The sequence below is a fragment of the Sinocyclocheilus rhinocerous genome, unplaced genomic scaffold (genome assembly GCF_001515625.1).
Source record: "Sinocyclocheilus rhinocerous isolate Xijiao unplaced genomic scaffold, SAMN03320098_v1.1 scaffold5141, whole genome shotgun sequence".
NCBI lineage: Eukaryota > Metazoa > Chordata > Actinopteri > Cypriniformes > Cyprinidae > Sinocyclocheilus > Sinocyclocheilus rhinocerous.
This window is the reverse complement of record NW_015660493.1, coordinates 3,372-27,053: the sequence shown is the minus strand read 5'-3', so window position 1 is coordinate 27,053 and position 23,682 is coordinate 3,372. Positions and strand designations below refer to the sequence as shown.

At 35.1% G+C, this 23,682-nt stretch overlaps 1 protein-coding gene and 2 long non-coding RNA genes across 3 annotated transcripts; 1 reads left to right on the top strand and 2 right to left on the bottom strand.

Moving 5' to 3' along the window:
* Nucleotides 1-396: 396 nt before the first annotated feature.
* LOC107724993 (uncharacterized) lies at nucleotides 397-1,212 on the bottom strand. The gene is made up of 2 exons (XR_001638069.1): nucleotides 1,130-1,212; nucleotides 397-1,037 (listed from the first exon to the last, which is right to left on the bottom strand). It is a non-coding gene; the product is annotated as an uncharacterized LOC107724993 (long non-coding RNA).
* Nucleotides 1,213-1,605: 393 nt separating this feature from the next.
* Nucleotides 1,606-3,785, bottom strand: LOC107724994 (uncharacterized). The gene is made up of 3 exons (XR_001638070.1): nucleotides 3,373-3,785; nucleotides 2,311-2,432; nucleotides 1,606-1,635 (listed from the first exon to the last, which is right to left on the bottom strand). It is a non-coding gene; the product is annotated as an uncharacterized LOC107724994 (long non-coding RNA).
* A 5,756-nt stretch (nucleotides 3,786-9,541) lies between these two features.
* Nucleotides 9,542-20,619, top strand: LOC107724997 (V-type proton ATPase subunit C 1-A-like). The gene is made up of 13 exons (XM_016534113.1): nucleotides 9,542-9,710; nucleotides 11,639-11,798; nucleotides 13,439-13,506; nucleotides 15,010-15,095; nucleotides 15,186-15,280; nucleotides 15,697-15,788; nucleotides 16,243-16,341; nucleotides 17,276-17,344; nucleotides 18,502-18,594; nucleotides 18,709-18,802; nucleotides 18,897-18,994; nucleotides 19,765-19,891; nucleotides 19,998-20,619. The coding sequence occupies exons 2-13, from the start codon at nucleotides 11,667-11,669 to the stop codon at nucleotides 20,094-20,096; spliced, it is 1,152 nt and encodes a 383-aa protein (XP_016389599.1). The 5' UTR covers nucleotides 9,542-9,710; nucleotides 11,639-11,666; the 3' UTR covers nucleotides 20,097-20,619.
* The last annotated feature ends 3,063 nt before the right edge of the window (nucleotides 20,620-23,682 follow it).

Sequence of the window (23,682 nt, the reverse complement as noted above, 5' to 3'; positions counted from 1 at the left end):
ATTTTTGGGTGAACTATCCCTTTAAGATGTTTTTAACTTTCAACTGCTGCTTCTGGCTAAAATACCAGTCCTCTATGCATAATAACGCTTCCTCCACTGAAAAGGTCGTTTTGTCTGAATCAGGAGCGAAATCTGCACAGATCAAAATGTCTTAATGATGGATGTGTTTCAGCTTTTGTCTTCTCCAGATGTTAACTGATGGACTGGAGTGGTGTGGATTACTTGTGGATTATTGTGATGTTTTTATCAGCTGTTTGGACTCTCGTTCTGACGGCACCCATTCACTGCAGAGCATCCATTGCGGAGACATTGATGCACTGCTACATTTCTCCAAATCCGATGAAGAAAACTCATTTATATCTCGGTTGAGTACATTTGCAGCAAATTTCCATTTTGGGGCAAACTATTCCTTTAAAGTGCATTTTAGGCCTAAGATTTTAAGAGTTTACAAAGTTTCCATTGTATTTTGCTGAACTATTCCTGCAACAGTTCAAATAGGACAAAGACCACAATTTTCCAGTTTCTTAATACAAATAACAAAAAACAAGTGCATGTTTCTTTAAAAGCATCTGATGATGTCATGAAACTAGACTCCAGCTTTAATAAATAACTTCGGCTGTTGGGTACATGACTGATTCCATTAGTAAGTGGAAATACTATATGTGTATACATATTTATAAAACGGACTTGAATATAATTAAGTGTATCTGTAAACGCCAACAGTCCCATTTGTTAAAGCTAATCGCACCTATTTGCGGTATATGCATCAGTTGTGATGGCTATGAAGTTGTTCTGGTTAATAACACTTCTTAAGCTCTGGTCCCAGCAAAACTTCTTCAAAGCAACTGAAGCTTCTTAGAAGACTCCAGGTTCTTAAGTGCTTAAAATCAGTCAAATAATGACATTAATAAGTGGCTTTATGTTACGCTGGGGTGGAAACGGACGCCTCGGATATGTTTGGTTGCAGGCAACGTGGTACCAGAGAGAAATTCTTCATCCTCGCGTCCAACATGACGCCACAGTTATGAAGCTCTTGCCTACAGAGAGGAAAAACAACTTGATTAAAAAGCAAAACAAATGCAGCGGGTTTGAAATACCACGTACAGCGACATCAAGATCCACTCCATACCAGTCGCGTTCAGTGATGCTGTAGAAGACGGGCGGTTTGTGTTCCTCTCCGTTACTGAATGTGGCCCCCAGACCCCTGGCCCCTGCGTTGCTGAAAAGCAGCCAGTCTCCGACATTGTCAAAACAACAATTAGGATATTATTGTAAACGATACATATTGCATGCCCCTACTGTACTATGACATCAGAAATTGTGATGTCCAAATAATTTTTGAGGCCACTGTAACTTCTAAATGACTCGTCGTATTCTGTATTCTCTCAAAACTCAAGAGAGACTCACTTGACTCCTGTAACATGCAGGCTGAGCTCTCTGGCACACTTCAGCAAATGTCTGCTGTCCTTTAGTGTGGAGCCGAACGGTATGGCCATCTCCTCACGGTCGCAGCAGCTCTCCGATGTCAACAGCAGCAACACCCTATTGCAGAAAACCAGTTCAAGAAGAGAAGATTCAATATTAAACCAATCCAGTGCATTAGTGCTCAGAGCTCTTGGGTCCTAGCGATATCCACTGCAAACACAAGACATGCGAGAAAAAAATCAATAAATGCAAGCTAAATTATAGGGCATAAGCAATTACAGTCATAAGCTTTTCAGTCATTTATTTAGTATCTTATTATAGATCTTATTATATGAAACAATATTATATGAAACAATAAGCATATATTTTGATATTAATGGATTTGCTTTGAAAGTGTGATTTTGAAAGGAATCATCGTTTCAAGCAAACATTCATTGTTGCCAAGAAGAAAACAAATAAATATCATTACAATAATATAAAAACTTGCATTTGTACATCACCCACAAACAAACAAATTTCTTTAAAAAAAAACATCAGCCTTTTGACATTTTTAGGGATCAATGTGTTGGACCCCAGCTGTTAATTGCAGCTATATTTAATGCTCGTTTTATTCTAGGTTATTTAAACTGTACAAATAGGTATGGCACATTCAATGCCATGTTTGACGTCACAGCAGAAAGCCTCCTGCAGTGCACATCGATCAGAGCAGCAGGTCAGAAGAGTCACTGACTTCCACAGACCTTGGCAATCCATTCTCTCAGCAGGTCTAAAAACAGCTAGACTGAAACTGTTTAGCAAGGGTGGGCGGTATGACTAAAATCAGAGCTTCCTCATGCATGTATACAGTAGCACACCATAAGTGAGGATACAGCAATGTGAACCTACAGGGATAGGTCAGAGGTCGACCTCTCCAGCTATCAGCTAGGATCCCAAGGGGGCTCCGCGTTGAAATCGAACTGCTCACGGTAGACACAAGCCCCTAAGTTGTTCTCGTAGTTCACGTACACCTGCAAAAGACAAGAAAAATCATAAATGAGGTGTGTCAAAGAATAGAAAACAATGAGTAGAACCATCAGCGTCACTGTTAAAGTATATATAACTAGAAATTAAAAAAAAAAAATACTGATGCTGATAAGCTGTATGGATGGAGAAACAGAAAAGCTTTTTCAAAGCAAATTTTTGTATATTTACACACACAAACATTTTTTCTTATATTCCAAGGGCATTTTATATTAAGTATACACGAAGAATGGGGAGAATATATATATGTACACACACACACACACACACACACACACACACACAGACTGTTATTAGAAAAATCTATATATATATATATATTTAAAATCTATATATATTTCAATTATATTTAATATAATTTTTAATGACAATAATACTTTTAATATAATATAAAACAGAAAAACAAAGTGTTTTTCATTCTCAAACCAAATTTTAAACTGATTACACATACATTTTCCAGCTGTTTATTTTCTGAAAACTTTAAAAAAAAAATAGAAATATAAGTAATTTATACATACATGTCGAAATTAGACACCAGGAAATGACTGAGGCGCCAATTCCACAAGTCTTTTTCATCGATATAATACAAAAGGTTTCTCATATAATTTTTTTTAGCGGTTAACAAAAACTCCTTGGTTTATCAAATAACAATGACATCATTAGTGTTTATTTGTGATGATTACACAGCCGACATTCGCGATAAGATTTAAATTACGGTGTAATTTATTGCTAACCGTCACTTAGCCAGCTAGCAGCTAACATTACCGGTATTCAAGTCATACACTATTTATCTTAATAACATTCAAACATAACGAGTTAATTCAGACTGAAAGCAGTCAAGTGATAATAAACAACTCGAATATTGTCGTCAAATATAAACAAGAAGCTAACAGATACACGTTAGCTTATGAACCCAGAGCTACTTACACGGGAGAAATAGCGAGCATTTGAGGTAAACCGTCTTCTCTTTTTTGGCGGAATTTTTACAAAATAATAAGAGCACTGATATGAGAGGTAACGTTAATGTTTTGAGCCATATATCTACGTAATCCAATGAGACTCTAGGACGGTTGTGAAGGTTGAGGGATGAAGCGCGTGAAGAAGTCGGGGCGATCATTTAAATGAAGTGGTGAAGGGAGTGAGGAGGCGGGGCTGTTATGTTAATTAGGCGGTGAAGCGCATGATGGGGCGGGGCTGTTCACTGCAATGCGTAGAAAAGTGGGTGGAGCTTCAGTTTGAATAATATGAGCGAGTGAAGGAGCGGGGCTTAATTTATGCTGTGAAAGGGGCGGGGCTTTTGTTTAAATAGTTTGTTGCGAGTGAACGCAGCGGGACAGTCAGACTCCATGGAATCAAAATAAGAGTTTTGTTTTGTTCTCCTAATCCACTTCTGTTAGCTTTGAGTCGATCTATATGCTAGTGCAGCTGATAAGTGTAGGATAATATATAGTCAGCCAGTCACAAACTAAACAACAACCCAATATCTGCTAAGAGTTAATATTCAAGAGTTATTTATTAGAGTATTAGAGAGTATTATTAGAGAATTAGAGTATATTAACATAAAAATGAAATTAACATTTCCAAGTGAAATCATAGTAGCCTACAGCACCTATTTAAATTACAGGATGAATCCAATTAAGTAGCCTAAGTCAACAGTGCAACAACAAAAAGCCACAATTTAAACATATACAAAATATACAGACAACATGACATAATGTACAAGCTTTATTTCAAGATTGTTTGTTGATAATCTTCATACATTAACAAGTGCATGCAGTTGCAAAGCATAAACAATGGCAAACAGAATCTTTAGTGAACAATTGTAAATCATATGTGCATAACAAAATGTTTTATCTGAACAAACGTTCTTTATCTGATTTTTTTTATAACTTCCTTGTATAGTATAATGCATAAACAATATAGTATATTACATAGTATACAAATACCTTCAAATACCATCATTTTTAACTTTTCGTTTTTGTTTGCTATAGTTAAAATTCTTCAAATAATCAGATCAATATGATGGTGTTTTGTAGTAATATTTATATTAAAATGTATTGATATTGATAAGAAGGAAGAGTGACATCTCATACCTGAATGCCCAAAGAGCCTTCATCGTCTCGACAACAAAGTCCCTGTCAGAACATGGTCCATTTTGCACTTTTATAGCGTGATTCCGGATAAAACATGATAAATAATTCTGAATTTATTGCACTGTATGTTAATGTCTGGAATGACAGAATGTCCTACAGTATCTTGCTTTCTTCATATAGATGAGCTGCTGCTTCAGTGTCCAGTCTCTGGTGAAATGAATCTAGTGACCACACTAACATCCACAGTTTATAGAGGGAGGCGCTAATGGATTCACAAGTTTCAAAATCAATGTTCTAAAGCAACGGTTCTTAATACTGTTCCTCTGTTTCCCCTGCTCTCTCTCTCTCTCTCTCTCTCTCTCTCTCTCTGTGTGACATTCTTCTCAAGTTTTTCAGATAGTCAAACTGTTCAAAGTTCTGATTCACCACATTCTCTAGAGTAAATGATAAAGCTAATGACTAATTGATGAAGATGCTGACTTAAATAGCACTTTTGAAATAGTAATCAGTGAACATCTGGAGAAGACAAAAGCTGAAACAAATCCAGCATTAAGACGTTTTTGCTTGCAGCTTCTGGCTACAATATGAGTCCATAATCCATAATAACACTTCCTCTAGTGGAAAAAGTGCATCTCCTGTTGTCTCTCACATCAAAATCCAGCCACATATTTGTTTAGAGCTGTTTTGGCTTGTAAAAGCTGCTTGATCTGTGCAGATTTCTCTCCTGATTCAGACCAGACCACTTTTTCACTGGAGGAAGCATTATTATAAACATCTTAATGCTGGATTTGTTTCAGCTTTTGTCTTCTCCAGATGTTAACTGATGGACTGGAGTGCTGTGGATTACTTGTGGATTATTGTGATGTTTTTATCAGCTGTTTGGACTCTCATTCTGACGGCACCCATTCACTGCAGAGCATCTATTACTGAGACAGTGATGCAATGCTACATTTCTCCAAATCTGTTCCTATGAAGAGTCAACCTAAACATTTCTGTGCCACGATATGTTACAGACACAAATTCCTCTTTTGTGTATATAGTTCCCTTTTCTCCGATTGCTGAGTCCTTTTACCAAAAATAGTTTCATGAGAATGTCAAATGAGCCAATTGAGCTTCACAATAGCTCTGTTTGTTTTACTCACGTCAATGTTGCTCGGACTGCTACGCTTGTCAGTGAAAGTTGCTCTTTTGCAGCACACAAAAGCAGTTCCGAGTTTTGTGCCGACTCCCTCTAGACTATAAATGAGCGCATGGCATCTAATCTAACATAACATCTACAGCAGCTCGGAGTGAACGGCACTGTTTGATAACCATTGTTCTTGGTATAATGTGATCTGCTTCTGTAGGCTTGTTGAAGGAAGGACACGTGGTTCGCCTGCCATATGCAATAACACCCTACTGCTCTTGAGCAACAGGAATTCTCCTGAGCTTTAAGACCCTAAATACAATACAAAATAAAGGAACTCTCCAATAACCTAAAGTATTTCAGATAATCTGATGGGAGAAAACAAAAGACATTCTAGTAACAATAAAATTGTGAAATTTTCCAGTGAAAGTAATGAAAGTGATTTACGTCATTAAGTGACTGGAAATGTCAACAGTATTGCATCACAGGTGAGACTGGGTCTAGTTGTCACACTTTATAGTCGAGTGAATATTTTTCATGCTGTTTTTTTTTTTTTGTCACAAACCTAAGGTGAAGTTCTGGCAACCACAGCTGCCGGTATTTTACCGTAAATGTCACAGATTTTTTTTTTTACAGTGTACAGTATATCTCACAATTTTGAGTTTATATGTCTCACAATTCTGAGTTTATATCTCGCAATTCTGAGTCTATATCTGGCAATTTTGAGTATATATGTCTCACAATTCTGAGTTTATGTCTTGCAATTGGGGCAGTCGTGGCCTAATGGATAGAGAGTCGTACTTGTAATCCGAAGGTTGTGGGTTCGAGTCTCAGGTCTGGTAGGGATTGTGGGGAGAGTGAAAAACCAGCGCTCTCTCCCACCTTCAATACCACGACTGAGGTGAGACCCTTGAGCAAGGCACTGAACCCCCAACTGCTCCTCGGGTGCCGCAGCATTGGCTGCCCACTGCTCCGGGTGTGTGTGTGTGTGTGTGTGTGTGTGTGTGTGTGTGTGTGTTCACTGCTGTATGTGTGCACTTGGATGGGTTAAATGCTGAGCACTAATTCTGAGTATGGGTCCCCATAATCAATCCGAATCAATTGGCCACATATCACTTCACTTTCACAATTCTGACTTTATATTTCACGATTCTCACAGTCTCTTCTGATTTTTTCTCTCTCAGAATTCTGAGTTTACATCTCGCAACTCCATCATGGAATAAAAAATAAAAAAACGTAATTGCGACTTCTTATCTCAAAATTCTGACTTTTCTTCTCAGAACTGAGACTATATATCTCACAATTCTGACTTTATAGCAATCTGCTTTTGTGTTTTTTTAACAAAAAAAATTTTTTAAATGGCAGCATGTTGAGAAAGAACGGTGAGTAAATCATTTTGAAAATTTATGTTTTGGAGATGTTCCACTAATGACAAAAAATTGTTATAATCAAAGCCCCAGGACCCATTATTTTTGGAAATAATTTCTCAATCACCTTGCTATCCTTTTGTGTTCCCCAAGTTGTGTATTTGCATGTTTCGTGCATATGTAGGAAACTAAGGAAATGGATGCGAGGGTTATAACAAAAAGCTTGGGACAAATTGGAACCCTGGACTCTGGGCTGGACGTCCCTAGAGACTAAACAAGCCGTGTTTCTTATTCCCCAGGAGCTCGGGCCGGCGGGCGGGTGACTGATTAGAGCACGCGTGCCCAGACATGTCCCTATCGGTCTGGCTGCCGGCCAGTCATGGGCAGCCCACCCTGGTGTTTGATCTGGGGGTTTGGCTCCAGACAGTCCCGGCATTGTATCCCAAACAATGCACCCCAGACCTACTGAACTCCATAAACATATCCCTTTGTGGGCTTTTCCTCAAACTCAGGGTGGGGGACACCCGCTGCCAGGAAGAGGGACTCCTATCCAAAAAAAGACCGCTGTGCCTCCCTCGCCGGCTGCTGACTGGGCATTCCTGCCTTTAACCTCCAGGGAAAAGTCAGCTTCATAAATTCACAGGCCGCTGGATCATAAAGGTGTGCTACTGCATGATGAACAAAAGTAGTAGTCAGCTGTTTATTCTACATATAAATATATACACACACACACACACAGTATACTGTATATATATATATATAAACTGAAATAATAAAATATTAAATATTAAACATATACATATTTAAAAATGATGTAATATTTTATTTAGATTAAGTTAAAGAACTAAAATCACTAACTGGAAATAAATAGAAAATAAAACTGAACTAGCACTAAAAATAAATAAATAAAACCAAAATAGCAGAATAGCAATATAAAAAAGATATAAATGACAAAAGCACATTAAAAAATTACTAATTACTAAACTATTGTACAAAAATAAAAGCAAAATCAAAATATTAATAAATAAATAAAATATGAATAAAAACTGTAACAGTGCATAAAAAATATTAAAATTATAAATTGTATTATATATATATATATATTATTATAATTTATGAAAATTGTATACATGTAATTATATTTTTCCGCTGTATATTTCTGTATAAGCAATGTATGCAATGTAAATTTACGTGACAAAAATCACTTGAACCTCCCTGTATTCAGTTTATAATTTTTTCTTAATGTGGTATATTTGTGTACTACGGTGGCTCAGTAGTGCAAAACAAATATAGTGTTCTCATGCAAATCAAATTTGATTTTAAGTGGAGAAAGTTCAAACATAACTTTATGCCTCATAACACTCCAGTTTGGTATAATAGATACATTAAGTTTGACAGAAAGTCTGTTTTTTTGTTTTTTTGAGGAATGGAAATCCAAAGAGATTTGGGCTATAGCCCTTTTTTAGATGGGAATGGAAATCTGCTATTACTTCGAGAGTTTTGCAAGAAAGTGCATCTGCAGTGCAGTTAATATTTACAATAGAATGATTAGAACTGTTACAGTTGCTTTGAGATTAATGGTTAAAGAAGTTCCCAAGTTTCCCCAGAATTGCGGCAACTTTCCATAGAAGGTTATGATTTTTCTGAGAAAAATTTACTTATAGAGTTATTAGAAATTTTATTTTACAGGCTTGTTATCCAAACCCAATTAGATGGGAATACATGTGTAAAGATTTTGATATGGTGGAAATTAAAAAAAGAAATAGAAAAAAATATTTGTCTTTCCCCACTCCTCCAAAAGCTAAAGAGGCGAGTTTCAAGACTCTAAATGAGAATTCTAAATCTACCCTACTAACGAATTTTTAAGACTGAAATTTAATTTTGATGTAAATAATTGTGTTTTTTGTGAAACATGTATTGAAACGTTAGATCATGTTTTCTTTTTTGTGTGATACGGTACGACCTTTTTGGAGAGAGATGCAAAACTGGTTATGTTCCAGCCAGGGATGCTGAATTCCCACCTCTCAATGTGAAGATAGCCAGGTTTGGTACTTTTCTTGAAAACAAAGATTTGTTATTAATTTCCTGTTATGTTTTGGGAAGTTTTTTATTCACAAGTGTAGATGGTTTAAATCTAAACCCAACTTTATTCAATGGTATAATGAGGTAAAACTCTTAGAAATCTTTAAAATTTGTTGACTTCTCTCTTGGATTTGTATAATTTAATTTAAAATCCCATTTTGTTGCATTTTATTTTTGAAGCATCTTATGTAGTTATTTTCTTTGTATTTTTCTTTCTGGTTTAGTTCGTTTTATTTTGACGATTTATTTTTATTTTTTCTGTTTTTGGTTATGCTCAACCAAGGTTGAACAAGATGTGTTGCATTCTGGAATGTGATTTTGTACCTTGTTTGGTTGTAAAGTTGATGCAATAATAATAAAAAAAAAAATGAAGTGGAGAAAGAAGCTGCCATAATGACTCCAGACCTCCAGGTGTCGCTGTCGCCCGCGGCTGCGCATGCGCAGATCACAGCAGCCGATCAGCTGACCGTGAGAGAAGCCTTTGGAAACACTGGAGTGTCATTATGATGAATATCAAATCCTAAAACGATCCTTTGAAAATTATTTAGTTAAAACTACCAAGTAACCGTCGCGTCATCTCGTTCACGTTGAAATCAGGTAAGCTCCGCCGGAGAAACGACCGTTATAAAGGCTGTTTGTGCGCTCGTGCTGCATCGTCTGCAGATTTAACGTTAGCTGTATTTGCTAATGTGGATTAGCGCTGTCTGGGGTTCATCTTATGTTTATGTGACTTATAATTAATTACTTGTGTTTTCAGGTTGTTACTTGATAGTAAACACCTCAAATGTGGCGTAGTGTAGATTTGAATGTAGCCTAACGTTACTTGTCCAGTTCTCTTGTAAGTTACTGTGTGTATGAAATATTGCTTGTTTATGATGTGATGGTTTGAATCATCGGCAGCCTGATATAAAATCATAATCACTAACAGCCTCAAAATGATCAAACATCTGATATCTGATGAGATTATTACTCTGATCGGTCACTGTCCATTCAAGGTCGGTCTGATGCTTCAACTCGTGACTGTCTGTCATTCATTTTGAGGAAATGACCCAATCAAGTTCAAGTCCAAAATTAATATGATCTCCTTCTTTGATGTGCACAGATTTATGTGTTCTGACATTAAACATATATTGTTCTCATTAGTTGTCAAATAACATGACAATTTATTCAAAATTAGGATCTTCGCTTTAAAATGTAAAGGGATGTGCTGTATAACAGGGACCTACATACAAAAACGTGGATTTAAATGAATAAATATGAATAAATTAGTAAATATTTATTTACAGGGCTGATTTTTCAGACCTGTAAATCACAATTCTTTAAGTACTGAAAATATTTGTTATCATTATAAACGTTTCTGGTTATATATTTAATCAGGTAGATATTGTTTTTTGTATATTCTTGTAGAGGAAAACCTGTCTGCAAGTTATCACCAATAATTCTGTGTGCTTTACAGCAATGAGTAGAATTTTAATATTTTAATTCGCATGATTGATATCTGACATACACGTGGAAATCAATGCCAGAAATCTCTATAAAATATCATTCTTATCCCAAAATAATAAAGCCTACAATTTTAATTAAGGGGAGACGCTGCTGGCAAAAACACAGTTTTTTCATGCACCTGTCTTTTTTCAGACTAGTGGAAAGAAAACATCCAAAATACACTGTTAAGTGTTTCTTTTATAGCACTTTTATCTATTTGTGTCAATAGATTTCAATTACAATACATATTTTTAAAGGCCGTTTTCCCAAAATGAGTTTTTTCTTTCAGTAGCACTTACACACACCAAACTTTACATTTTTATTCCTGTCTATATTCTGAATGTTTTTACAGAGGGATTTGTTCATATCTAATTTGCTTGATTATATACAACATTTTAATCCCCTAAAAATTGTGAAAATATAGTGTTTTCTGTCCGTTCTAAGCATTTTCTGAGTGACAAAAATGAGATACCCAAAATTCCCTCTGTAATAATTTTTGACTGAAAAAATTAAACAAGAATTTTTAAACTGACATCATCCAGTGTTTAGATTTTTGTACTAGACATGTATGCAAATTAGCGCATATTTAATTAAATAATGACTCATTTGCATATCTAAACCTAACATTTTAGAAAACTTGTAATACAAAATTTTTTTGCAATTATCAATGTAATCAATCAGCTGGGTAAGTAAGGCGATAACTATTAGTAATTTTTTTTACCCTATTCACCTGCAGTGTCTCACCTAAAAACTACAAATGTTTATTTTCCAAAAACATCTCAAATTATTTTATTTTATTTTTTTGGTGGTGGGACTAGTGAAAATGTTGGCAGGGCAAGTACAAATGTGCATTACAGAAAAAAAAAAAAAAAGATAATTGTTTAGGCTTTTATTAATGAAAGTTTTGTTGCATTTTCTTGATTCTGTATTTATTTTAATGTCTGTAAACACTATCCTAAATATCTTTGGTAGAGTTGGTGGTGCACTGCAGTATGGAGTTTGTACATTTCAATGAGCATATTAATTTCTTTCTGCTTTAGACTCTCCATTTGTCGCTCCTCAGCAGCCATGACCGAGTTCTGGTTGATTTCTGCTCCTGGAGAGAAAACCTGCCAGCAGACATGGGACAAAATAATGACTGCCACAACTCGCACCAACAACCTCTCCACCAACAACAAGTTCAACATTCCCGATCTCAAGGTCACATTCTCTTCCTCTTCCTCTTTCTACAGTCTGAGCTGAGCAGCCTTTCGAGCTCTGGCATTACCGATTTCTTCTTTATTGGCACTGTTGTTTTCAATGGGGTGCCACAGTCAGGTTCTGGAAGTAAAAACTAATTTGTTTTCTCCATTGGGAAATGGATATTTAACTATAACTTGTAAACCTTATAAAGACAAACCTACTGTGAATTCCAAGGCTGTTAATCAATGGTACATGCTTTTGTTGAAACCATCCATTCACTTATTTTTAAAATTATCATGTGTAACAGCTGAATTTTGTGGTGAAAACTACATTACCCATGATGCTGTTCAGAAAATTCCACCAATCAAGGGAGTCATGGCGAGCAAATTCCATTAAAGGACTCTTTAGCTCCGCCCACTCCCATTAAGCACATTTGTTGTAATGATATAATCAAGTCAGTCTTGCTATGCTGTCAACATACGTAAATATTTGTGTGTGTGTGTATATATATATATATATACATATACACATATATACATATACATACATATATACACACATACACATACACACACACACATATACACATATATACATATACATACATATATATTTTGCAATAAACTTGTTTCTATAGATATAATCAACAACTCTAAATGAATAGTTTTATAGTTTACCATTATTATGACATTCCAATGCTTCATGGGATTGTAGTTCTTTCTCTCACCAAAGCTGTAAAGTACATAGTCTTGTTGTACCTTTGTCTTTTTTATCTGAATTTCAAAGTTTTTGCTTCAAATTAAAAAAAAAAAAGTTTGTAACATTGTGATTCTCCTCGTAGCTGGTTGGCTTGGTTCATGTCTTATAATGCTTTAACAAAGACTTTTTAAAAACCCCTTTGGGAAAAATTAATGGAAACACGTTATTTTGATGGTCCCTTTTGAACATTCTGTTGACAACAAGTAAAGTTGGACCTACTTGTCTACTAACTCTCATTAGAGTATTAGTAGACTGTCTGCTTAATATCTGCTTACTCTTTATTGTCATGGTCTCCAAACAGACATTCTATATTAGACTATCAGTAACTTTGCAAGTACATGTCAAATTATTCTAACCATAACCCTACCATTCTACTAATACTCTACTAACACTCTAATGAGAATTAGTAGACATATAGGTGCAATGTTACTTATAGTCAACAGAATGTGTTAAATGGACCATCAAAATAAAGTGAAACCAAAAATACTTCCAGAACCAATGCTGCTGATAAAGTGGACGGGCGCTAATGCACTCTATTGCAATCTCAATTTCAAAACTCTCAATACAACAATTAGTTTGACTCATTTAAAATGTTCACACTATCTTTGTGGTATTTTGCATGCACGATTCCTCTGACTGCAACTAAAATTAGCCTTTTTCAGAGCAAATGCATAAGTCTCGTTCCTATTGCCCAGGGTCCAGTGACCCTGCTGGCCTGTGTCATCTTGACCAGTCACTTTACGCCTGCCAGGATGAGAACAGAGGCGGCGCCACTCTAAGCGCCGGTGGCCCCTGGTGTCTCTACGAGCCGATGCTGATCAAATCCAGCCTGGCTGCGTTTGTATTGCTTCATTATACTGGATGGTGATCAAAGTGTTTCTCTTCTCTAAACGCTGCAGGTCGGGACATTAGATGTCCTAGTGGGGCTGTCTGATGAGCTGGCCAAGCTGGACGCTTTTGTCGAGAGGTAAAGCATTTTTTTTTACATTCAGCACCGCAATTCCAATGTAAACGTTTACATTTTCATGAAAAATGAATATTCACAGTGTGTGGATGTTTTAAGGATATTTTTGTGTTTAATAAGATGCTGTGGGTGGTTGCTAGGACGTTGCTAGGGTGCTTTCTGTCCCAAAAAAAACAGGTGGATCTTGACTCCCAAGCCTCCATCTTTAGATTCTAGGCTTTCTAGGTCCCTCATTCAATCTCAGCATATGGATTTTTGGGGGTTTTATTGTCCATCAGATGAAATTCTTAAACTGTTATCATTCTTATCTGTAACACAAAATGTGTGGGTTGAGTTATGCACCAAACTTTAACACTTAGGGTTAGGGCTTTTGAGTCGCTCACCCTAAATATAAGCAGCACACTGTAAAAATAATTTTTGGTAACACTTTATTTTAAGGTGTCCTTGTTTCACGTTACATGTACTTACTGTTATAATAACAACAAATTATGCATAATAACATTCAAGTAACCCTAAGCCAAACCCTAACCATATAGTAAGTACACGTAGTTAATTAATATTACTCAGTACTCAAATGTATGATGATTACACTGTAACAAGGACACCTTAAAATAAAGTGTAACAAATTTTTTGAAGTTGTAAATAAAACAAGGATTAGTGGAGAAACTACAAGAGATTATTTCAGTATTTCTACTTCAAAATGTCATTTTTTTTTTTTTTACGAGTCATTTCTGAATGAAAATAGTTTCTATACTAAGTTTTTTCAGTGTAGTAATAGTGATGGTTGACTATAATAATAATACTCATTTTAAGGCCTTTCTGCCTAAAAGAATCAAATATCTTGCAGATTTGAGTTGTTGTGTTTTCTAGCAACGACATATCAATGGTCAGAATTCGGTCAAAACTCCTTACGTGTGTTTCTTTACTTTAGTGTGGTGAGGAATCTCATATAGAGGTGAGGTTACTGCAGCATCTGCCTAAAATTAGTTATTAGCAGTTTGGTGACGCGCTAGCTTCCCTTTTTGCGATCATATTTAAATTGCATGACTTGTAGCTCATCCTTAGATGTGAGATTCTATTTTTTCCTGTTCATTTAAAAGTAAAAAATGTTCCTCAATTAAAGTTTTGCCTCAGAGCTTTGATATTGCTTTGGTAATATTACTTCCTGTCAGCCTTGCGTTATTTTAACATAACAGCAGGAATCAATCCTGAGTTGCATGCACAGAAGTCATTTTGGAGCATCTCCAGACCATGTGTCTGATATATTTCCTGTATTTTATTTTTGCCTGGTTTGGCCAGAATATTCTCACATTTTAAAAAAGCTTTATTTTGATGTTATCAGAAGCCATTTTGCTAAATGAAACTGGATTTCTTGGACACATCAGTGCTCCTGAATCATCTGATATGTGTGATGTTTTGATGACTTCTGTGTCTTGGAGAATGTCCAATCTTGGACATTGGAGAGAGTTTTCAGAGGGCTGTGATGTCTTTTGATGCCGTTCACAGTGTGGTGAAGAAGGTGGCTCAGTACATGGCTGACGTATTGGAGGACAGTCGAGATAAAGTCCAGGAGAACCTGCTGGCTAATGGAGGTGAGGTTCACCGGTATCTGTGGTATGAAATGATCAGACGCTGGTGCCGGTTTTGTTGCATTATTTCTCGTTTTTTTTGTTGTGTTTTAGTCGATCTGGTCACCTACGTCACAAGATTTCAGTGGGACATGGCCAAGTACCCTATCAAACAATCCTTGAAGAACATTTCTGAGATTGTATCCAAGGCAAGTGATCTGATCCAACGATTTCTATGTGAATTTTGGGACTAAAATCTGCAATGACCTTACTTTTAGCACTCGCTGCTGAGAGTAAAATGAAAGTCATTGCAATATTCACAATGTTTCTTCTGATTTTATGTCACTCGTTGGTCATATTTGTGCATATTTGATATAAATCTCAGCCTTATTTATTATTGATACGGAGTTAGGCCGTTCTGGTGATTGAATGACGCCTCAGATGCTGTTTTAAATGAAACTCGCTCCCCCTGCTGTTCAACAGCAAGTCTCACAGATTGACAACGACATATTTGATATAAATCTCAGCCTTATTTATTATTGATACGGAGTTAGGCCGTTCTGGTGATTGAATGACGCCTCAGATGCTGTTTTAAATGAAACTCGCTCCCCCTGCTGTTCAACAGCACGTCTCACAGATTGACAACGACCTGAAGGCTCGAGCGTCAGCCTACAACAACCTGAAGGGAAACTTACAGAATCTAGAGAGGAAGAATGCGTGAGTAAATTCAGACATATCAGACTAACTCTTATTTATAGGGGTTTTATTTCATATTTATTATTTGAGCTTCATTCATTTAGTTAGTAACCTGGACACCATTTGTTTGTTTTAGTGCATTGATTTCTTTTTTTTTTTTTTTTTATTGAATAAGTACTGAATATATGATGCAACACTTACCAAAAAAAAAAAAAATAATATTTTTTTTTACAATGGAAAATTCAGTTGTTGTTGTTTTTTTCATGGAACGCAATAGATTTTTTTAAAAGAATATTCACAGAGCTCTTTTCCAGATAACAGTTTGACAAATCCAAAAAAGTAGTCCAAAATAGTCATAATTTCAGTGTTTGGGTGAACTACTCCTTTAAGAAAATCAATTAAAGGAATGACTTTGAGAGTCATGGTTAGGGAAGCATTTTCCAATGAACCAGTGTGATTTTTGTCGTCTCACCAGAGGGAGCCTGCTGACCAGGAGTTTGGCAGATATTGTCAAGAAAGAAAACTTTGTGCTTGATTCTGAGTACCTCATTACTATGCTGGTGGTGGTACCAAAGTAAGTGACATATTCCAAATTTGGAACCTGTGCGATTTTATCGATGAATTCAAATGTAATGTTTTGTCACAATTTAATTTTTTTATAAATCGAAGAATCAGAATTTGAATAGAAATCTTAGCAAATGTTAGAAGAATTAGACACGTTGACAATATACTATTGATAACAGCTAAGGGAACAGAATGATTCGGCGAATGTGATGAACTGCTCATGTGTGACACTCTATGAAGGACCATATGTAAAACATACGGTGTTATACATATGGTGCTATTCACACAGAGAATAGTTGAACTTGAGCACTGTGTTTTAGGATGCCATTTCATGCACTAGACACTGCAAAAGACACAACAGTCAAACGCCATCAAGCACATGTTTACATAGAAAAAGAATGGAAAAGCAGCGCAGTGCAATGAAAAACCTGTAATGAACTACTATTGTATGTCTGATATTTCATGTTTGCATGATGCTGACAGGCTGAAAGCTGCTGGTATTTTCTTTGTTTTTACAAAACTTTTAGAATTAATAATGGTCTACTTGTGTTATACTTTCATTTATTTCAAATTGCCCTTTTTTTTTTTAGCATTTTTCTTACATTATTTCTGAACATATGATACTGTATGTTTAAGATAAGTTTGTACAATATGTGCCTTCATAATTCATGCATCTTTTCTGCAAAGATATTTAAGAAGTGATTTGTTTGACATTTAATCCATGTTGAAATCATGTGTGCTTTTATGTTGAGAAGTTTAATGTAAACAAAATCTAGAATTGGTCAAATTTTCAGAAAAAAAAAAAGAATTGGAGATTTTACTTTTTGCCATATCGCCCAGCCCTAATTCCAAAACATAAAAATGAGCCTCTCTGAAAATCTTTTTGGATGCACACAAACCTATTTCTCATGCACATACTGACAGCAAGTTTTCTAACCCTTCAGAACAAATTATGCTGACTGGCAGCACACTTACGAGACTCTTTCAGAAATGGTGGTGCCACGATCTACAAAGTAAGAAACTTACAACAATTTAGATTTATAATTCTGGAAGTGTCTTGCTTGTCTAAGGAATCATGCACCTGGTCACAAGTCACAGAGTAGAAATGAAGGAAAACTGATCAAGTACTAATAAGAACATGCTGTGTTTTGCCTTTCGATAATATAATTATTCATTTTAATATTGTCATATAGGTGTTGTTTGTTTTAAAAGGTGTTAATTTAAAAAATAAAGCAATATATGGGATTTGGGGAAAACTGACGTACAAAATGATTTGTTAGAAACAGCTGATATTCTAGGGAAATCATTGTGTCTGATTGGCCTCTGGTTGAGGAGAACATGTTTAGGACTTAACTAGACAAATTAGTGGCATGCTGGTTACTTAGGAAACCAATTAACTAATGCAGCAGAACAAACAGACACCATTTACCAAGTGTCTTTAGTGTAAAATGAAATATAAGTGTTTTCTTAATCTCACTGGAGATTGTCATTATTGTTAGTAAAGTAATTTTTTTGACTGCATTACTGTTGTACTTTTTTTTTACTTGAGTATAATTTAAAGGTAGCCCAACAGTTGTGTAAATGTTGTGCAATTCCAATATTTTTAATGCATTAGAGTAATGAGAATTTTCTTAATGCAAAATATAATTCTTATTTATTTTGAGTGAAATATGACTGGGACATTTGTGAGCCTGGAGCACAAAACCTTAGGTCTTAGGTAGCACGGGTATATTTGTAGCAATAGCCAACAATACATTGTATGGGTCAAAATTATTGATATTTCTTTTATGCCAAAAACCATTGGGATATTAAGTAAAGATCATGTTCCTAAAGCTATTTTGTAAATTTCCTACCGTAAATATATCAAAACTTAATTTTTGATTAGTAATATGCATTGCTAAGAACTTCATTTGGACAACTTTAAAGGCGATTTTCTCAATATTTAGATTTTTTTGCACCCTCAGATTCCAGATTTTCAAATAGTTGTATCTCAGCCAAATATTGTCCTATCCTAACAAATTTATTCACCTTATTTATTCAGCTTTCAGATGATGTATAAATCTCAATTTCAAAAAAATGACACTTAATGACTGGTTTTGTGGTCCAAGGTCACATTTGAGGTTCTCCCTGCTAGCCAATACTAAATATAGTGTTATTTTCTTCTCGGCAGTTTGCTTTTTGAGGACCAGGACAGCGGCCTGTTTACCGTCACGCTCTTCAGAAAGGCCATCGATGACTTCAGACTCAAGGCCAGAGAAAACAAGTAAGCAGCCAATTTCAGCTCTACCGTGTGGTCATGAATCACCGTTCAGATGACTGAGAGAATATCCAGTTTAAGGATCTTAATGCCTTAGTCATCCCAGTGTCCGCTTTACAGGTTCACGGTCCGGGACTTCCAGTACAACGAGGAGGAAATGAAAGCAGACAAGGAGGAGATGACCAGACTCTCAACTGACAAGAAAAAGCAGTTTGTATGTATCTGCTAAATGGATCTTCAGAGCAGTTGGCATGTTACTTCATCAGTGTTGGATATTTTTAACTGGTTCGTGCATGTGTCGTCTGCAGGGTCCACTTGTTCGATGGCTGAAGGTTAACTTCAGTGAGGCTTTTATTGCTTGGATTCATATTAAGGCTCTGAGGGTCTTTGTGGAATCAGTGTTGAGGTAGCAACACAATACAACATCTATTTAGGTTCTTAGAGAGCTCGTATCATGAGGAATCAAACTTTTCTTGGATTTCCTTTCAAAATAAGAGTTCATTGTAATAAAAGTTCATACCGCGTTTATTGAAAATGTCTCATTCTGAACTTCTACAACTTGCTGATGTCAGCTAGATTAATACATGAACAGTCTGAACTCATTTGTTTGGTAAATTTGTTATCATATGAGATGGACAAATAGAAAAACTAGATTTAAAACTAAAATAAAATTAGTGATTTCCGAAAGTGCCATTCAATGTCCATAAAGAAAAAAATAACTCTAGAGAAGACCATTTTGCTAAACAGGCTATATGCACTATATTACATATTCATTATATTTTTACTTAACCCGTCATCTTCATTATTTAATGTATGATAGAATAAATCAAAGTAAATACGCTTTTATTAAGTTTAAATTTGTATATTTCAACAACAAATTGGAGTAGAAATGTAATTGTTATTTAAAAGTTGACATAAGAACTGCCTTGTGTGCAATTTCAGATTGTATTTGAGTGTTGATTATTACATAAATTTGATTCATAAATTTATTATTAAATAAAATGGTTTTGATTTTCAGCTAAACAAAAACTCAGTTTTGGTAAAAAATCATTTTGGTGTAATAATTTTAATAGAATTACACAAACTCAATAAAAAAAAAAAAAGTGAGTTTCGGTTTCAATCAAGTGCATCTTAAATTTTTGGATTCTGTTTTTTTTAAAAATTCTAAATAAACAGATATGGGTTGCCTGTGAACTTCCAAGCAATGCTGCTACAGCCCAACAAGAAGAACATGAAGAAGCTGAGGGAGGTTTTGAACGATCTTTACAAGCACTTGGACAGCAGTGCAGCTGCCATTATCGACGTAAGTTTACTTTTGGACGTAGGCTATGTGTTTGTGTTGTGTGGTTTAAATACAAGGAATTATTTTATATTTTATGTAAGTTATTGTCATCTTTTTCCTGTTCCAGCAATCTGCCATGGATATTCCTGGCTTGAACCTCAGCCAGCAAGAATACTATCCCTACGTGTACTACAAAATTGACTGCAACCTGCTGGACTTCAAATAGAAGAACCGCTTTTAACCACGTGCCCCTCCTTTAGTTTTGTCTCTGTGAATAAATCTAAGTTAAATTAAACTGTATATTGCTGAACTCTTGTTCTAGTCACCCCGCCATGCATGCTCATTCATATTCAGAGATACTTCTCCATTGTCGTTCATTCAATGAATGCAGGAGAGTGTCTATATCTGCCGCCCCTAGTACTTTGTTTACATTTTTTAAAAGAATGTTATTGTGTTATCATATGTGCAGGTGAATGAAATTATGCGTTTTAAGTCATTCCACTCATGTTTTGTGACGTGTAGTAGTTACATCTGATGTTAGTGATAGATATTATTGTGTGTGGACAACTGTGTTTTTAACCTTTATTCTTAAAATGAATCAGTGGTCCATTTAAACAAACAAAATGATAGAAAAAAGTGTTACAAAGATGCAATATAAATGTGATGTTATGTACATTTGGTGTTTAAAGAGTTATATGTGCGAAATTATTGTCATCATGGAACCAAAATATAAAATTATTAAAAGTACATAAAAAATGTGTGGTGTTTGTTTGTAAAACACATTTACCAACTAAATTTGCATTTCCAGAAGGCCAATCAAAATATAAAGTGCAAATAAATTAAGGAAAGAAGGTCAATTGCAATTCAATTAGCTCATTGGATTTTGAATGTTTTATCAATGCAAGTTAAGGTGAGAGACTTTTTAAAGTATAAACACAGCATAAAAAGTATATATTTACACAAAACAAAAGCAAACATGGATTTGTAATTATCTCTGCAACATTTAAAGTGGAATCTGTACATTCAAAGTAGAACAAACACTAAAAATAATTAACATTTAAGTAAGGTATTTTGAATTATTTGTTAAATTGGTTATAAGAATGTCATCAATCCCATATATTTTGTCAAAGCCAGATGCCTTTTTTGTCTCTAACAATTTTTTGTTTCAAACTTAAGCTATGATTTTCTTAATTTTGTCACACCCCGTTTTGAAAACTAGAAAAAAAAATAATGGAAAAAATATGGGAAATATCCCAAAATAAATATATAAAAAGCAATATTATTTTGCGGAAGCAGTATTAAAAGAATAGATTACCCAAAAAGAAAGTTCTGTCATTATTTACTCACCCTCATGTGGGTCCATATACTGATTTTGGACACAAAAGGAAGATGTTGGTTGTAACTGTCAAGCTCCAAAAAGTACCATAAGTAGTCCATAAAATTCATACACAATATCCCAAGTCTTCTGAAGTCAAACAACAGATTTGTGTGAGGAACAGACCGACATTTAAGTAATTGTTCAGGTAATCTTTCCCTCAGTCTTTTAAATCTGGCGCCTTTTGGTTTACGCGCGAAAGTCGTTTACGTTAGCAAGAGTCGCTCAACACCATATAAGGAGAAGAGGACACTGTGCGCAAACCTCATTGGTTCTCGCATGTACCGTCTACGCGAGTCGCGACAGATTTGAGTATAATTAAATCTAAATATAATATAAATTTAAATTAATATTTGAGTATAAATTAAAACATTGAATATAAATTAAATATGAATTAAATAGATGTTAGAAATAGAAAATAGTAAAATTCACTATATATCTGTTTAAAATATTGCAATCTTTAAAACCATATAAGGCGTGAATGACACCTCAATCAAAAAACAGCCTATATATATATATATATATATATATATATATATAAAACAGCCTGAGACCCAGCTATGGAGTTTTTGTGAACTTCATTTGGACAACTTTAAAGGCGATTTTCGTAATATTTAGATTTTTTTTGCACCCTTTAGATTCCAGATTTTCAAATAGCTAGTTGTATATATAAAATATTGTCCTATCCTAACAAACCATAGGTTACATCAATGGAAAGCTTATTTATTCAGCGTTCGGATGATGTATAAATCTCAATTTAAAAAAATTGACCCTTATGACTGGTTTTGTGGTCCAGGGTCACATTTTTTTATTATGCTCTAAACATGAAAAAATAATAAATTCACAAAGCCTTTTTTTTCTGGGTCTCAGGAGGATATTATTATTTATTAGGCTAAAATATTTTTTAAAAATATGGTTATTATATGCATTATTTGGGTTAGGGTTAATGCAGCGTTGAACAATGTAGCCAATCACAGACGTGCATATGATACGCATCTACTACTCCACAACCCTAATCCTACACATTGCGTATCATATGGACGCCAAAGCAGTGGCGGAGCGAGAGTTTTATAGATTGGGTGGCCAGGGGGTGGCCAAGGCTAATTCAGGGGGTCCATAGACCATGACAGAAAATCAGTGTATAATTCCAACCTGGCATAAAAAAGCATGAAAAAAAATCCTACGATTACTGATTACTTCACATTACCCCACATTAGTTAAACATACTATAACTTCAAATATTAGTCTATTGGAACTTATTTCTCTTATTTCTGTCATCTCATTAACCAGTGGTTGAGCAAAAGATCTAACATACAGTGAATTTTGTAAATGTTGTTCAGGAAACCTAAAACTTCAACTAACTTCAAACAGGGCTGCCAACTTTTGAGTTCAGCCTGGAGTGAGAATTATTCAGGAATAATTAACAAGCTTGTGATTAAGTACTATAAACTATACAGGGAGCTCTACTGTTAAGGTTAAAAGTAACAATTGATACCCCTATTTGGGGTAACTAACTTTACACCAGGGACACATGATGCTGGATTTAAAATTTGGGCATCAAAAGGTTTGAGTAAGGTGGGAGATTTATTTAGAAATGAAACTATGCTCAGTTTTCAGGAATTAAGACAAAAGTTTTATTTACCTAAAACACATTTAAATATATATATATATATATATGTCTTCTTATTAGGAATTTTATTAATAAGACACAGCATCATTCTCCTCTCTTGCCGGATCTGTCCCCTTTAGAAAAATTACTTTAAACCACTTCAGTGGGGGTAGGCAAATTTGTTTATTTTATAGACTAATCTCCACTAACTGCAGGGAAAATCCGGAAAATAAACGTTTGGCATGGTGTCAAAATATAAGGGAGAATATAACAGAAGTATCTGCCTAAAGGCCCAAACCCAGACAATACGAGGTTCAAATTTCTGCAATATAAATGGATTAAGAGTATACATAACTCCAGAATTACTGCACAAATTTAATCCCAACATTCCCGATCAATGTATAAAATGCAATCTAGAGATAGGAACTTTATATCATTGCATTTATTAAAGGGGTCATATGATGCGATTTCAATTTTTCCTTTCTCTTTGGAGTGTTACAAACTCTTGGTGCATAAAGAAGATCTGTAAAGTTGCAAAGACTAAAGTCTCAAATCCAAAGAGATATTCTTTATAAAAGTTAAGAGTCAGCCACGCCTACCTAAAACGGCTCGTTCGAACACGCCCCCACATATCTACATCACTATGTGGGAAGATTTGCATAACGCCTCCCAAATGTTCACGCAAAGAAAGAAGGCGTAACTTTTATTCTCGCTGTAGTATTGTTGTTGCCGCTGCCGCCATGTTGTGAATGCGTTGTGTGATTCATTGTGAAAGCGAAACTACTTTGGACGATATCTGCTTCGTCATGCCTGGAGCTGATCCGTCAT

Bases quoted from the DNA above. Each gene is read 5' to 3' on its own strand.
- LOC107724997 (XM_016534113.1), top strand. From the start codon at position 11,667: ATGACCGAGTTCTGGTTGATTTCTGCTCCTGGAGAGAAAACCTGCCAG. The intron at 15,096-15,185 runs GTGAGGTTCACC...GTTGTGTTTTAG, and splicing joins GAACCTGCTGGCTAATGGAG to TCGATCTGGTCACCTACGTC. The intron at 18,595-18,708 runs GTAAGCAGCCAA...TCCGCTTTACAG, and splicing joins CTCAAGGCCAGAGAAAACAA to GTTCACGGTCCGGGACTTCC.